Below are 16,053 nucleotides of genomic sequence, written 5' to 3'. Positions count from 1 at the left end.
ATTTGGTGACGACGTTTTGTCCAATATGGGTTTTAAATAATAACCAAATTGCAAATTCAAAATTCCACAAAAACGAGAATCATCCCTAGGTCTTTTGCACCGTGGCTTTGGCCCTTGTGAGCCCCAGAACCACGACCACGACCAGTTATCAACATTACAACCAAACATCCTAATCCCGCGAACTTCGGTCATTATCTGCTCACATATGAAAAGTATACAATATCACAATTGTAATCTTTATTTCGAAAAAACAAATATATTTCTTGTGAATACAGAAACTTTAAAATTCAAATTTAATCTGAATCCAAGGGTTTGAATGATGGAAGCACTTACACGTGAAGATTGCTCTAGCAAATCATCAATGTCCTTCGTCGATTGCTGCCAAAGACGACGGCTCCCTAATCCATGCGCAATATTTCTTGCCGGGTCACGAAAGTGATCATGCATTCTAATGTTATTTTTCACGTCCACTTCAAACAGACACTTGTCCTGTAGATTTTCAATCCCCGTCAAACCCCAAATTCTGATGGCACGATCTCTTTCTTCTCCCATGAAAAAAGAAGCGATGTCTAAAAATATTTGTTGATCATCTGAACTGAACTGAGCTTGTCGTAATTTATTTTAAGACTCTCTTGTATCTCAGTTCCTGTGAGTATCTTTTCAAGTTCATCCAGTGTCGCTTCCCAGTAAGATTCATTCTGTCCACAAACAAGCGCCCCGAATACTTTGAGCGGCAATGGAAATCCATCGCACGAATTTACAAATCGTTTTACCAGATCTTCAAATTCTGGTGATGGAAATCGCTGATTCAAGGCATAGCAACAGAAGAGCTCTTTGGAATGTGATTCACTCAATCCCTTTAGATAATAAATTGAGGACTTTGACACCCTTGAACTTCTTCGGATGTGCTTCATGTCCCTCGAGGTAACCAAAATCAAGCTCTCAGGACTAAGGATATCCGTACTTGGCAAAAGTGCTTTCAATTGAAATGCATCATCTATATTATCTAGAACTATAATACCATGAAAATTCGAAAGTATCCCTGACCCTTCATCACGGCTCTTGATTTTGTAATCATTTACACCTAAGTCTTCTAAGAGATTCGTCTGCAAAAGAGTTATATTCTTTTGTCTTACATCAAATAAAAGAGAGGATTTAGTGTAATCTGATCTTCTAAGGTTGAATAATTCCTTGGCTAGGGTGGTTTTCCCAACGCCACCCACACCCACAACAACCTTGCAGCGCTCCTGATTAGATAGGACCCTTTTTTCAAAAAATTTAAATTCAGCAACTTTGAAATCCAACCCAGTTGGGTGGTCTGCCACAGACAGCAATGGCTTTGGAACCATTTTCAGGACTTTTTCCACTACATTGTCCAGGTCCTCAAATTCGTCATCCCCGTCCCTGAATTGAGTAAACAAAGCAACTGAGAAATGCTTACGAATGTATGTCGTGTAGGTTATATCAATCCAAAAAATGAAAACAAAAACGGATGTTAAGGGACTGGAGGAGATGCACCTCACCTAATCTCGAAACCACTTAAATGGGCAACAAAAGAAAGCGCGACTCTCCATTTGTAATAGTGTCAGAGCTGTAGCGTGGCTTCTCTTCACCAGTTTTAGGATCAGCCGGTGTAGTTTTCTTTGCAAGGCCTTGAAGTGCATCAACGTACACTCTGGCTTTGACATTATGATGAACCACAGAAGGGTCAACTTTGTAAAACATTGGAAGAATAGCTTTCCTTGACTCTACCATGAGGACAAGTTCATCTAAGCACCACGAAGATTTGGCATACTTTCGTGAAAAGATTGCAATGTGAACAGACACACCACGAATAACCTCTACTATTTGGCGAGAAATGTTTTGTGCCTTCTTCATCTCTTCCTTGTCAAAAAAGACTCTCATTAATCCATTGGAAGTAAGGCGTCCATACAGGCAGCCATTTACCATCGGGACTGCAGTGATTAATAAACAGAGCCTGTTGAAGATAATGGAGAATATCCTAGAATAGGTAGAGTTGGTTCACGTAGCCTCAAGATAGGAATTAATTTCTATTTCTTAGCATGTTGTTATAACTTCCCTAAAACCATGTATTCTATTTAATGTGTAATGTTGATGAACAATGTAGAGAGTTTTGCAGAGCTAAACTCTCATGGTTCAGACTCTCTTTCGTAGAGTTGACCAGTGGGTTTTATTTTAATACAAACATTGCCTTGGTTCAAACTCTCTTTCGTAGAGTTGACCAGTGGGTTTTATTTTAATACAAACATTGCCTTTTTTATCATGGTATCAGAGCGTCAGGGCTGAGGAACCTGTACCTTGGCCGGTGGGTGGTTCTTTGAACTGAAATCATCGCATGTTTTGAGTGGATAACCGTGACATAGCACTATTACACTTCTCACAATTTTTATTTTTCGATCGTCGCAATTTTTCAGTGTACAGCTGCGACGGTCTCAGAAAATTGATGTAAAACTGTGACAGTCTCGAATATTGGGCGTATATCTGCAACGACGTCTCAGAAAATTGATGAATATCTGCAATAGTCTCTGATATTGGGCGTATATCTGCGATGATCGTGTAAATCAAAGAAACTACATGAGGGAGCCAAGAACAAGGCTGTAGCTGACAATAGGAGGTTGTCTAGAGGCTGCGAAGAAAGCCACGGTGATCTGTGCGTGTGTTGCGAGATCAAACAATAATGATCTGTCTCTGTCACAGATCTGGGGTAAATTTAACATCTTTTACCTGTTGAATTTTTTTTCTTCTAAATCGCCAAGATGAATAATAATATTTTTGAAGCATGCATGAAGGAGCATAACAAGCTCGATGGTTCCAATTATACAAATTGGAAGTTTAAGATGCAGACTCTGCTATAAGCGCAGAGTGCTTGGATGATTGTGAATGGGGATGAGCCGAGGCCTGCGGCTAGATCAGCGTCTGTCCCAGATTGGGAGAAACGAGAAAGAAGAGCAAGGTCAATGTTAAAGATGTCAGTGAAAGACTGCATTATACTGCACATCAGAGAAGGTAAGTCAACTAATGAGATCTGGAGACTTCTGAAGGAATTGTATGAGATCAAAAATTCAAATCGTCTTCTGTTCCTCAAGAGTAAGATTTTGTCCATGAAAATGGAGGAGAATGAAACAACTACTTCATTCGTAGCAAGGATCAAGGATCTGAAAACCAACTTATCAGATATTGGTCATACAATGGATGATACAGATCTTGTGACCATTACAATGAATGGTGTCACTGATGATTATCAGATGTTCATCACTGGGATCAATGCCAGAGAAAAGATCTCGCATTTTGAAGAGCTGACAGGTATACTGATGTAGGAAGAAGAGAGGATATTGACTCTGAAGCCCTAGAGTTTCGATCTTGCATTGGTGGTGACGAAAAACTTCTACAAAGGGAAAGGAGGTCCACAACAACAAAACGGAGCAAGTTCACATAAACGGCCAAATCTGACCCAAGGTATGCACCCGAATAAAAACTACTCTGAAACTAAATGTTTTTACTGCGGAAAATTGGGTCATATTGCCAGGGAGTGTAGGAAAAAGAAGTATCATGAAGAACAACAGAAGCCAAAGAGACATGCGAGTCATCTCGCGAATGGTGATTAGGTGCAGAATTTGAGGTTGTTCATGGCAGATCGTGATGAAAATATTGATGCAGACATCTGGTATGTAGATTCAGGAGCGTCAACACACATGATAGGGAACAATAAGTGGCTGGAGGATTTTAAAGAGATCAATGAAGGTGCACAAATTTACCTAGGAGATGACAAAAGTTATCAAATCAAAGGATGTGGGAAAGTTTCTGTCATTCTACCTGATGGTAATATTAAACAAATTTACAATGTAATATATGTGCCTGGCATAACAAAGAACTTGATTTCTGTATCAATGATTACAAATCAAGATTTGAAAGTTGAATTTTTAAAATTTAATTGTTACATTAAGGATCTGCTAGATGGAATGAAGACAATTGCTACAGGAATCCGAACAGGAGGACTATACAAGTTGGATATGAGACCTGCACTAGTTCGAGCATTGACAACAACGAGCCTGACTACAGAAGAGCTTTGGCACCAGAGATTCGGCCACATCAATTACAATGATTTGTTGTTACTACAGAGGGAAAAAATGGTAAGAGATCTTCCTATGCTAAAGCAAGTACATAATGATTGTGATGCTTGTACTTTAGGAAAAATGCATAGAGAAGAATTCCCTGTTAGAGTAGAAAAGAAACAGAGGGATATACTGGAGTTAGTGCACACAGACCTTTGTGGTCCCATGCAGACAAAATCATTAGGAGGTGCAATGTATTTTCTACTGTTTATTGATGATTGTATGAAGTTTTCTTGGGTGTATTTCTTAAGTAAGAAGAGTCATACATTCAAATACTTTAAGAAATTTAAAAATATGATTGAAAGACAAACAGGGAAACAGATAAAAATCCTCTGCTCTAATCAAGGGGGAGAATACAGGAAAGATGAACTCATCAGATATTGTGAAGATCATGGACTTTTGCAGTAGTTTACAGTACCCCATATTCCACAATGGAATGGAGTTACAGAAAGGAAGAACAAAACTTTGGTGGAATGTGCTAGAAGTATGCTTAAAGGTAAGAATCTTTCAAATGGTTTTTGGGCCGAAGGAGTGAATACTGCGGTTTATTTAAAAAATAGGAGTCATACAAGAAGTCTTGAGTTTAAAACTTCTTTTGAAGCTTTATATGGATATAAGCCTGCAGTAAAACACTTAAGAATATTTGGATGTAAGGCATTTGCCCACATACCAAAGGAAGATAGAAAGAAATTAGACTCAAAAGCCATCAGATGTACTTTTATAGGGTATTGTTCCTCATATAAAGCATACAGATTATTTAATCCCTCTACTCACAAGATCTTTGTTAGTAGAGATGTTAAATTCCATGAGCAAGATAATGAATAAATTGATGAGCACTATGACGGATGGGACATTCCATACTTTGAGGAAGAAGAAGCAGAGAACAATCAGGGTCAGCAACAAACAAAGGCAGAGGATGAACATCAACAACAACAGCAGCAACAACAACAACAACCACAGCAGCAGCAGGAAGAAATAAGGTTTGAAACCACCACCCCACCACTCAGGAGATCAGGTAAGAAAGTTCAAATGCCTGCAAGATATAGGGAAAATGCTTTTATAACTGGTATGATGAATGTGGTTGAACCGTCTAGTTTTATAGAAGAAAATGAAAATAATGAATGGAAATTAGCCATGGAACAAGAATATGATTCAATAATCAGAAACAACACTTGGGAATTGGTAGAACTCCCTAGAGGAAAACAGGTCATAGGTTGCAAATGGTTATATAAACCGAAAATTAATGCAGATGGAACTATAGAAAAACTGAAAGCTAGGTTTGTTGCAAAGGGGTACACACAAAAAGAAGGGATAGATTATGAAGAAACCTTCGCCCATGTAGCTAAATTGAATACCATCAGAATGTTAATTGCCTTAGCTACCAAGAAACATTGGATGATGCACCAACTAGATGTAAAGTCTGCATTTCTGAATGGAGAACTGAAAGAAGAGGTTTATTTAGAGCAACTAGAAGGGTTTGTCTAGAAGGGAAAAGAACATTTAGTCTGTAGGTTGAAGAAAGCACTTTGGACTAAAACAAGCTCCCAGGTTGTGGTATGAGAAAATTGATTCATTTTTTCTACAAGCTGGCTACAATAGAAGTAAGAATGACCCTAATCTTTACACCATGAAAGATGAACAAGGGTGCGTAGTGCTGATTTCATTATATGTAGATGATTTGATAATTACAGGTGATGCTATATATCTAATTGATGAAATCAAGCAGCAGATGTCATAGATGTTTGAGATGAAGCATCTCGGTGAACTCATATACTATTCAGGTCTCGAGATCTGGAGAGATTCAGGTCAAATATTTATGTCTCAAGCAAAGTATGTCAAAGGCCCGTTAGAAAAGTTTAGAATGGACCAGTGTAAGTTGGCAGCGGTACCATTGCAGTAGAACATCAAATTGCAGTGTGAGAATGGCTCAAAAGCAGCAGATGCAACACTTTACAGACAGCTGGTTGGGAGTTTGATCTACCTAACCACCACTAAACCTGATTTGGCTTATGTAGTCAGCGTGTTAAGCCAATTTATGTCTAAGCCACTTGAAAGCCATTAGAATGCAGCGAAGAATGTTTTGAGGTATCTACAAGGTACTGTAGATTATGGAATTATTTACACTGACTCTTCTGATGTTAGATTGGCAGGATTTGCAGATTCAGATTGGGCAAGAAATGTAGATGATTGCAGATCTATAACAAGTTATGCATTCAGTCTTGGATCCAGGGTGATCACTTGGAGCAGTAAGAAGCAGAACACAGTCTCTTTGTCCTCAGCAGAAGCAAAGTATCAAGCCATGTGTGCAGCAATGTGCGAGGCGATTTGGTTGCGGAGACTTCTCCAGGATGTTGGGGAAGAACAGACAGTTGCAACAACAATTAGATGCGACAATCAAAGTTCAATCAAGCTAGCCAACAATCTGGTGTTTCATAAAAACACTAAACATATTGATACTCAGTTTCATTTTGTTAGGGAGAAAGTGCAATCTAAAGAAATTCATCTGGAATATTGTAATACATGTGATAATGTTGCGGACATTTTCATTAAGCCTCTTGGAAAAGTTAAGTTTCAAATGTTTAGGGAGATGTTAGGCATATATGTGAACCCATTCTCCATTAAGGGGGAGTGTTGAAGATAATGGAGAATATCCTAGAATAGGTAGAGTTGATTCACGTAGCCTCAGGATAGGAATTAGTTTCTATTTCTTAGGATGTTGTTCTAACTTCCCTAAAACCATGTATTCTATTTAATGTGTAATGTTGATGAACAATGTAGAGCGTTCTGCAGAGCGAGACTCTCCTGGTTCAGACTCTCTTTCGTAGAGCTGACCAGTGGGTTTTATTTTAATACAAACATTGCCATTTTTATCAGATCCCAAGGAGTACAAGAAGTCGAGGCAGAAGGGGAGGCCATTGAAGAGTAAGTAGCAGAAACTTGACCGCATATAGTTAGATTTTCCACTGATACTGAAATGTGGAAATGTATGAACTGATAAACGAGATAATAATAATAAGATGCAAAGCTTCAATGGAATTCAAAGTTTATGTCAAAATGCACACGAATGTTGTTTAAAAATGCAGTGGACGCATTGAACAATGATGCTTTGGATACCATAGACGCGTGACCAAGACGCATATATAGACGCGGTGTAGATGAGAGATGCCATTTATATCATGTAATATTTGGACGATTTGGTATAATATTATCGGCGTGTTGTGCCACTTTATGAGATATTTCTCTACGCGTTTTGACATTTTTAGAATTTCTTGGCCACCAACGTGCGAAGCCATATGACGTCCACAAATATCATCCACTATTTTATTCTGGAGGTGTCACCCACACTCGTAGTACAATAAAATATAAGCAATAAAAAATTTGACTTCATAGTTTTAATGTTTGGAATCGATGTGCAAAGAATCTCACCCATAGTCTCACCCATATTATTTTTCTATGGCGGACCTTAAAATGAACTCGAGGCATGATTTCCTTAGTCATTCTACTTAGCAATCAGAGACTTAGTGACCAAGACATGATTAGGTACAAACGCACTACTTTTACCTTAGGGCCGACCATCTCCTGAAGAGGGAAGATTCCAGGGTGGCTTGAAGTGATTTTACCTTTTGACATCTTGATTTTCCGCATTTATTCTATCCATCATCGAGATTGAAATTCCCCATACCCGCCCTACGAAATTTAAACATGTTTGGTTTAAAAAGGTAATGAAATTGTTTTTTTATTTATACAAAATAATATTAAAAAATTTATCAATATCTTTACTTTAAAAATCTTCAGTTTAAGTAATTTATCAATATCTTTACTTTAAATATTTAATTGTTGAATAAAGAGTAATTCATATTATTAAAAAAAAATTATGAAAGAAATTTATAAATGAAGGATCATTTTTATTTTAATCACCCTTTATATAATATAGTGCGTCTCTTTGCAATGTCCCCTGCCATGGCATTAAATTCATGGCATAATTCAAATTTAGATAAACAATGATAATTTGTGTTGTATAATGAAAAAATTTAAAAGAAGACTTTTCGTTGAAAAATAAAATGAATAACTAATATCTTTAATAAAAAATAATATGCTTAGTGGCATTGGCAAGTGATTTTATTTCTTCTCATCTAAAAATTTTGGAAAGCAATCATAAATATCTTTACTTGAATCATAAGTAATAGATATAGTCATGCTGGATTTATTTCTTGTCATCTAAAAGTTTTGGAAAGCAATCATAAATATCTTTACTTAAATCATAAGAAATAGATATAGTGAGGTTAAATCGTCATGTTTCTTTACTTAAATCATAAGCAATATAGATATAGTCATCCTGAATTTATTTCTTCTCGTCTAAAAATTTTGGAAAGCAATCATAAATATATCTTCACTTAATTCATAAGCAATAGATATAGTCAGGTTGAATCGTCATGTTTCTAAATGTCTACCTGTTAGTAGAGTATTTTTATTACTTTTATAATATTTTAATAGTATTATCACCTTTTAATGAACGCCTCAAGATCTCCAATTTTATCTCTTTTGATGAGATTTAAAATAAAATAATTATCGTGGTTAGGTAGAATTGATGCATGTTTAGAATATGAATACAAAATAAAACGTAGCGCCAATGTAATATATAGATTATTTTTTTTTTTATATATTGGTGTTTACAAAAATGTTTAATTTTATGATTATGGTTAAAAAATTTATATCGTCAATTTTTAAACTTGGAAATTTTTCAAAAAATATATGGTTTAATGATTTTATATATAGTTAAGGATTATATTTGAAATTATAAAGTAAATTTATTATTTTTTTCTATTGAAATTTTAATTTATCTATTTAGACATTTGTGAAATTTTACATTTTAAGTAATTGGAAGGGCATTATTTTACTTAAAATGTATTTATTAAAGTGTGTACATAATTTAAACTAGTTATCGATTAATCATGATATATGTAGGAGAGTATGGCTAGGGTTAGCGTAATGTTTCAGGCCTCTATCTATGCAATTAAGCTTTAGCTCAGATCTAAGGAGTATGATGGTGGGATTGTAGGGGAGGTCCCAATAAGCTTGGTGTCTTACAGTGGTTGGATTGAAGCAAAACTGGTGGCAGGTCTTTGGATCTATCCTCAAATACCGACAATCATTTGTGATTTGGATCGAAGGCTTTGTGCCCAGCATCGTGTTTTCTCCTCTTTAATCAAAGTTAGGGTATCTCATGCCTCTTGTATGTGGATAACTAATGGATCAAATAAACAGACTCTGGTTCCTCAATCTAATTTTTGTTTTATGCAAGATCTTGTAAATTTCAGTTCAGGTCTGTCAAATCACCATATTTTAAGTGTGGCATTTGGAAGGGATCGGGAAATATGGCATCACGACGATGTTATCAAGCTGTGGATATCGAATCCAAATCTTATTAGTTTGGATCTTCGCTAGGCCATTTGTTGGCAACAAAGGTGAGATTGAGTCATAATGTGGAAGATGCATGGAGTAGGTGACATCCAGATCCTCATCGTTATGCTCTCACAAAGGTGAATCCAGTTGGAGGATTCTGGCACTATCCTAGATCTACGATATGGGCCACATCCCCTCCAGATCCGAGTTGTAAATACCAAGATTCAGACCACGCCTGCAAAGAGGAGTACCAATTTTTTTTTAAGGATCTAAAGGGAAATTCAATCCTTATAGAGGCTCGACCAGTAGATCTGGTATCAGAGTTGAAAAAGAAGGTGTGGGAAAAATTGGGTATCTCGGCCAATATCTAGAATCTAGTTTTGCAGGGAAAATCAATCCAATATGCCATCAATCTAAACGATCATGGCATCGAGCATAATTCTACAATTATTACAAATTTAAGGTTACATAGTGGAGCTCTTGGAATGAACTTTCCATCATCATCATCTTCCAAAGGTCCAATTTCTTTTAAGGATGTAGTGAAAAGAAATATTGCCACAACAGATAGAAAACCCCCAAATTTGTAACAACCCTAGTGAAATTCCATGTAATAAAAGTTAAAAATAAAAGTTAAAGGAAATTGGCAAAGGCAATGGCTAAGGCTTTGGAAAGGAAAAATGGCATTTTTGGCACAATTATTTGTGAAAATAATGGAAATTAGGAGAAAAGGAAGGGGAAAGGTCACAGGTTGCATGTGAGGAGGAAAATGAAGGAAAATAATGGAAAATGAAGAAAATAGAGGCCTAATTAATAAAAATGCTTTTGAGGATCAATTTATAACCTTTTGTGAGTTCAGTTTTTGAGCTCTCTCATTATTCTCTCTCTCTCTCTCACTCTTGGACACTTAGAGTTTCTTGGAGCACTTTGGCATTGGATCAAGAAAGGCAAAGAAGGCAAGGAGAAGGAAGGAGCAAGCAAGGAAGAGCAGGATTAAGAAACTACAACATGATTATTTGCAGGTATTGATTTGCATGTGTGATTTCCTTGGTAGATTTGGCATGCATGGTATTGCATGTGGTTGTTTTCTGTCATACCATGGGATTTTCTAGGTGTGGCAGTGTTTTCAATCTAGCCTTTCCATTTCCAGATAGCCTTGATGAGATGGGTTCTCATACTTCAGTTGAGCTAGATTGTCAGATGAATTCGAAGCTGAGTAAGGTGGATCTCTGAAATGACAAACACACGACATAGTGGTCCCTAAATCATAATGTGGATCACAATAAAGACACTGGCCTAGTAACCCTTGAGCCAGATTATGGGTTGCAGTAAAGCCAGGATTGTGTGCCTCAGTGGGCCTAGAAATCCTTGCTGGTGAATGGCAGGATATAGGGTAAAGCCAAGAGGTTGATTTCTCTCCATTGGGCCTAGTAGTCCCAGGATGGGATGTACGGTAAATCTTGGAGAGCGAGTCTCAGTGTAGGGCCTAGTGATCCCTGGATCAGATTGCGAATTATGGTAAATCATGAGAGACTAGGAGGCACTAAAATTCCTCACAATGTAGGTGGATAACTTGAGTAACATCCATGCTTGTTTGGTTCTTTTTAGTTGGTTATGAGTCCCACATGCATGCTTGGAATATGGCATGGGGGTGATTGGCTGAAGAGAGATTTCGTTCAATCAATTTATGGTCAGGTGGAACATGGTAGTCCCATCCCCGATTGGTTTCTACATTCATTAATGAGAAATTCATTCCCTTGGTTTTTCATCTATAAATGTCTTAGCTTATATGTGGATCCTATCGCTGATGTATTCATGATATTTCTTTTTTTATTATGTTGGTTATGTATATGTTTTGTGAAAGTAGCTATGTATCGCTCTCATCATGTTTTTACTTGTAAATGAATGAACAATGTATCTATGACCTAATAGATGATAATGCAACAAATGATATAAGGGAACAATGCTTCATAGCGATTCTCAAATAAGTATGAGACCCCTATGCTTAAATATATTGTTTACACCTGTACATTACATATTCGTGACATGTTTGATGAAATTTTTGTCATGGCTAGTAGTGGTCTAGTTAAGGGCTTCTTCAAGTATTTATATTTGCATCATTGTTTCCTTATTATTTTTCTATTCTGAAGGTGTCATTCAATTTTGGGCAATGACCTAGGTTTTGGGCCTAAAAAAGTGGCTCAAATCCTCGGGATGTTGGCACAAAACTTAGCAAAATAGTCCCTAAATGCTAGCATGCCTTGTCATGAGAGCATCCATAGCCTCCTAGACATTGTTACTAGGTCCATAGCATGGGAGTGTCCAAAGGTCTAGTGGCCTAAAACCTTAGTGGGTACCAAGGTTTGGTTACCAAAAGTGTTGGGATGCTTCTTAGGGGTCCTGTAGCTTATGTGGAAGGTCTATACGATGTGTTTATGTCGATTCCATTTCCTTTAAGGTCACCTAGGAGGTTGAATCCAATCATAATAGCCTCTTATCACATGTTTACCCCCGTTGTCCGGTTAGTTGGGTAGATGTGGGAGGAGGGTGTTACAGAGTGGTATCAAATCATGGTTCACTCCTCGAGCTAGATGGGTAGTGTATTGGTCAAGCATTAATGTTGCTTTCATGTGTGGTTAATCATCCTTGTGGTCTATGTGCTTGTTGCATATGCGTCGTGTCAGTCATGGTTGTATTGATGTCACCATGTGAATGAGGATGTTGTCGTTATGAAGTATGTCATCATGAGTGTGTGACTGGTTACATATTTTTTATGCTCGTGTATTTTCAGTGTACGTTGGTATGGTTGTGGCTGTCATGCATGAGATCCAGTGGTGACAATGCTTATTAATATGAAATTGTTAATGGCAAAGGCCAAAACTGGCCAAAACATGTTATGCATTTAAGCATTTCTTGGTTACATGGAGTGCATGTATGGTTGTCTTTATGTGAGGTGACTTTTGGAATTGTGTGTAGTCAAATATATAATTCCCAAAGAGAATAAGGAAAACCTTGAAGAATGACCTTGCCCCCACACTGCATTGCTAGAGAAGGTGAAGTCACCCATATACATATATATTGCACTATATTTAAAAAAAAAACCAAAAAAACAAAAAACAAAAAAAACATTCTCAAAACTACACATTGAGACTCGAGGTTAGCATGGTAACCACCTTTTGTTAGATCAGGGGTGTGTTACATCCTCATTGCATAGGACCCTAGTTTGCATGCATCTTCAAAACCATGTTAACAATGTATTTTGGTTTTCGGCACCCAGAATTGAAAAGGCGTAGTAACGAAGTTAAAAAATGGGTAGAAGCAATGAGAAGCACATTTGTAAATTCAAAATGTTTTGAATTTAAAAAAATTAGAAGAAAAAAATAAAATATAAAACTGAAAGCAAAAAAATACCTATGTTGAACTGTGAAACATGTAGAGGAGAAGAATCTAAAATGCTTCAACTTGACCAATTTTAGACATAATAGTGTATTGCCAATTCGAAAAATGAGATCGAAGACAGTACAACCCCAAATAAAACTTCACAAGTTTTGGTTGGTGACGCTTCAACCGAAAAATTGCAGACTCTGGTTCTCTTTTTCTACTTTTGTTGGTGATGCTTCAACCGAAAAAATTGTGCCCACTATATGGCTATATTGACCTAGATAATGGTTTTGAAATGGGTTTAGGAGGGCAACACAGGCTGTGACTATTTCATTTAGCTGGAAAAATCTAAAACTGTTCACATGGTTTAATTTAGATCACAGTGATTTAGTGATTTGTGAAAATTTGACCAAATTCATAAATTTGGAGGAAATAATTTAGAATCATTATACTTTCTATTTTGCATAAATAGATTTTATTTTTCTTTTTCTCAAATTGTGGAGATATTATGGTCACACAAGGAAGGTGCAAGAGAATATAAAATTTTAAAATCTGAATTTTGGAAAAATTATGTGTATTTTTTATTTTTTGTTGAAGTGTTTGACTATTAAAGAGTGCTTTATTTTTTATTTATTTATTTTCAAGCTCATTATCATTTAAGCAAGGATTTTTTTTTTAGGAAAGATAAAAAGGAAATGGGTTTGAAAGGTTGTACTCTTTGAGGATCGAATAGTTCTAATGGTCATTCATTTAGAAATGAAAACAAATTTATTACATAAAAAGGCAGTTATTAAAACCCAACCCATTATTCGTTACCTTCCCTAATTTTACACCTAATTATTTTAAACTATAATATCGAAGGATTGCGATGTCTAACATTCTCCCCTTTAATTTGAAGGAGTTTTTGTTAGCCCAAGCATCATTTTGAACTTTTCGAATTTTTCTCCTCCTAGAGCTTTGGTGAAGATGTCTACAATTTTCTTAGTCGTAGAACAATGTATTGGATGAATAGTTTTGGCCTCTACATGATATCGAATCAATTGATATTTCATATTGATGTGCTTAGTTTGACCATGAAATCTTGGGTTCTATGCCAACTTGATTGCAAAAGTATTATCGAAACGTAAAGGAGTTGAGTTCACTTGTTTCTCTTGCAAGCCTTCAATTATTTTCCTGAGCCATGTAATTTCCTTTATCACTTCTGCGAATGCCACATATTTTGATTTTGTTGTTGAATCTATCGAAATTGATTATTTATGTGACCTCTAGGATACCATGGGGGCTTCATTTGGGGAGAAATACCATACCACGTTCATTCATAGTGGGGTTATATAATGTGATTTGTAGAGGTTTTTTTTCAATATATAATCAAATTAGGGGTATTGTTTAGTATGCCACGAACGCACGTGATATGTCAGAGGTTCATTGAGTGAAGCCCCATGCAGGAGACCACTATTGATCCAAGACTCATGAGATATCCTGAAGTTGATACTATGTTTTCCTTGTCCCCATTGAAGTATGAATTAGAATTTGCAATAAGATTGAATTCATCCACCTTGGTGTGCTTAAGCCCATAATCATGAGTCCCCTTTAAGTATCTCAGGACTCTTTTCGCAGTAGACCAATGCCCCTCACATGGTTTATGCATAAATCTGAAAAGTATGCTCACAATATATGAGATATATGGTATGTCTATGGTTAGGTAGTTGATACTATTGGGTTGTATTATATTCTTTCCACGACTAGCCGATTGCGCAGCAGGGCAGTCACAGGGGGTTTGAGGGGGGCGGGTAGCCCCCCTCTACAGGGTCCGGGGCAGTGCCTTGGGGAAATTTTTTTTGGACCCTATATTAGGTTCGGCGGAATTTCCTATGGTTTTGTGCATGCTTTTCGCACATGGTTTTGGATGCGATGGTTTTCGGTCCATGGTATTGGATGCTGCGACATGTATAAATATGTATTATAAATTTGAAAGGAATATAATGAAAAATCAAGTTGGTAGTCCCGGTTTTGGGATCCAGGGGAAAATCTCTGTGTATATGTGTCTTATGTGTTATGATCTCGCATTGTTTATTTTATGTTCTTAGAATTCATATGCAGGTAATTTTTGTTCGGGGTTAAAACCTACATTTGGTATCAGAGCTATTTTGGCTTCAAGGGGATGCCTATGTTGTTGAGGTGTTTTGCTCAGGCCTGTGGTAGACACTATTCAGTGGGAGATCTGCAGGATCGATTTTGGTGGTGAAAGAAGATGGCGAGCAGTGGAAAGATAGAGATCGAGAATTTTAATGGTCAGAGTTTTGAGTTGTGGAAACTCAAGATGGAGGCTCTGTTGGTGGATAAAGATCAGCAGATCGTGGTAGATCCGGGTACTAAAACAATGGGAGTTTTCGATGAAGAATGGAAGAAGTTGGATCGGAAGGCAAAGAGCACAATATGATTGTGTGTCTCAGATTCAGTATTGCTGAATGTATTAGGGGAAGCTACGACTGAGGCTTTGTGGGACAAGTTAGGGACTTTGTACCAATCTAAGTCTTTGGTGAATAAACTATTCCTACGAAAAAATTTGTATAACCTGAGGATGAAATAGGGAGACTCGGTGACAGAGCATCTGAATGCATTTGATACTGCGGTAAGTCAGTTATTATCTGTTGATATTAAAATTTCAGATGAAGATAAGTGCATCAGTTTGTTGTGTTCTCTACCAGATTCATGGGATAGTCTGGTTATTGCAATACGTGGCAGTGCAACTGCCTTGCAGTTTGATGAAATAGTCTTATCCTTGCTGACGGAGGAGATGAGATGGAAAAATATGGGAGCCAGAATGGTGATGCCTTGTTTGTATGAGGACGGTCCCAGAACAGAAAAAAAAATAAGTCATCGAGTGGGAGATCTAAATCTAGAGGGAGATCTAAATCTCGAGGAAAACCTATGAGGGTTGTGTGGTGGAAATGCGGAAAGGAAGGGCACTAAAAAAGGGACTGTAAATCTAAAGCTCCTGACAAAGGAAAGGGATCTGAAGATGCTCCTTCTGTAGAGGCAAAAACCACCTTAGATGAAGGTGGGGATGTGTACATGGCTTCTTCAAGTACACATGTATATCACGAGGCATGGTTGATTGGCTCAGGTGCATCCTTTC

At 37.0% G+C, this 16,053-nt stretch overlaps 1 protein-coding gene across 1 annotated transcript; it reads right to left on the bottom strand.

Moving 5' to 3' along the window:
- Positions 1 to 569: 569 nt before the first annotated feature.
- On the bottom strand, positions 570 to 1,950 carry LOC149243032 (disease resistance protein RUN1-like). The gene is made up of 2 exons (XM_089371105.1): positions 1,553 to 1,950; positions 570 to 1,404 (listed from the first exon to the last, which is right to left on the bottom strand). Exons 1-2 carry the CDS (start codon positions 1,948 to 1,950, stop codon positions 570 to 572), a joined length of 1,233 nt encoding a protein of 410 aa, XP_089227231.1.
- Between the last annotated feature and the right edge of the window lie 14,103 nt (positions 1,951 to 16,053).

This window comes from Pinus tabuliformis, chromosome 8 (genome assembly GCF_031772625.1).
Source record: "Pinus tabuliformis cultivar Carrire ecotype Pingquan chromosome 8, CPIR1, whole genome shotgun sequence".
Lineage (NCBI taxonomy): Eukaryota > Viridiplantae > Streptophyta > Pinopsida > Pinales > Pinaceae > Pinus > Pinus tabuliformis.
This window is presented reverse-complemented; position numbering and strand designations above follow the sequence as displayed.

Excerpts from the sequence above, each read along its gene's own strand:
- LOC149243032 (XM_089371105.1), bottom strand. The coding sequence starts at position 1,950 with ATGGTAAATGGCTGCCTGTATGGACGCCTTACTTCCAATGGATTAATG. Across the intron at positions 1,405-1,552 it reads GGAGAGTCGCGCTTTCTTTT|GGACGGGGATGACGAATTTG; the intron begins GTTGCCCATTTA and ends TACTCAATTCAG.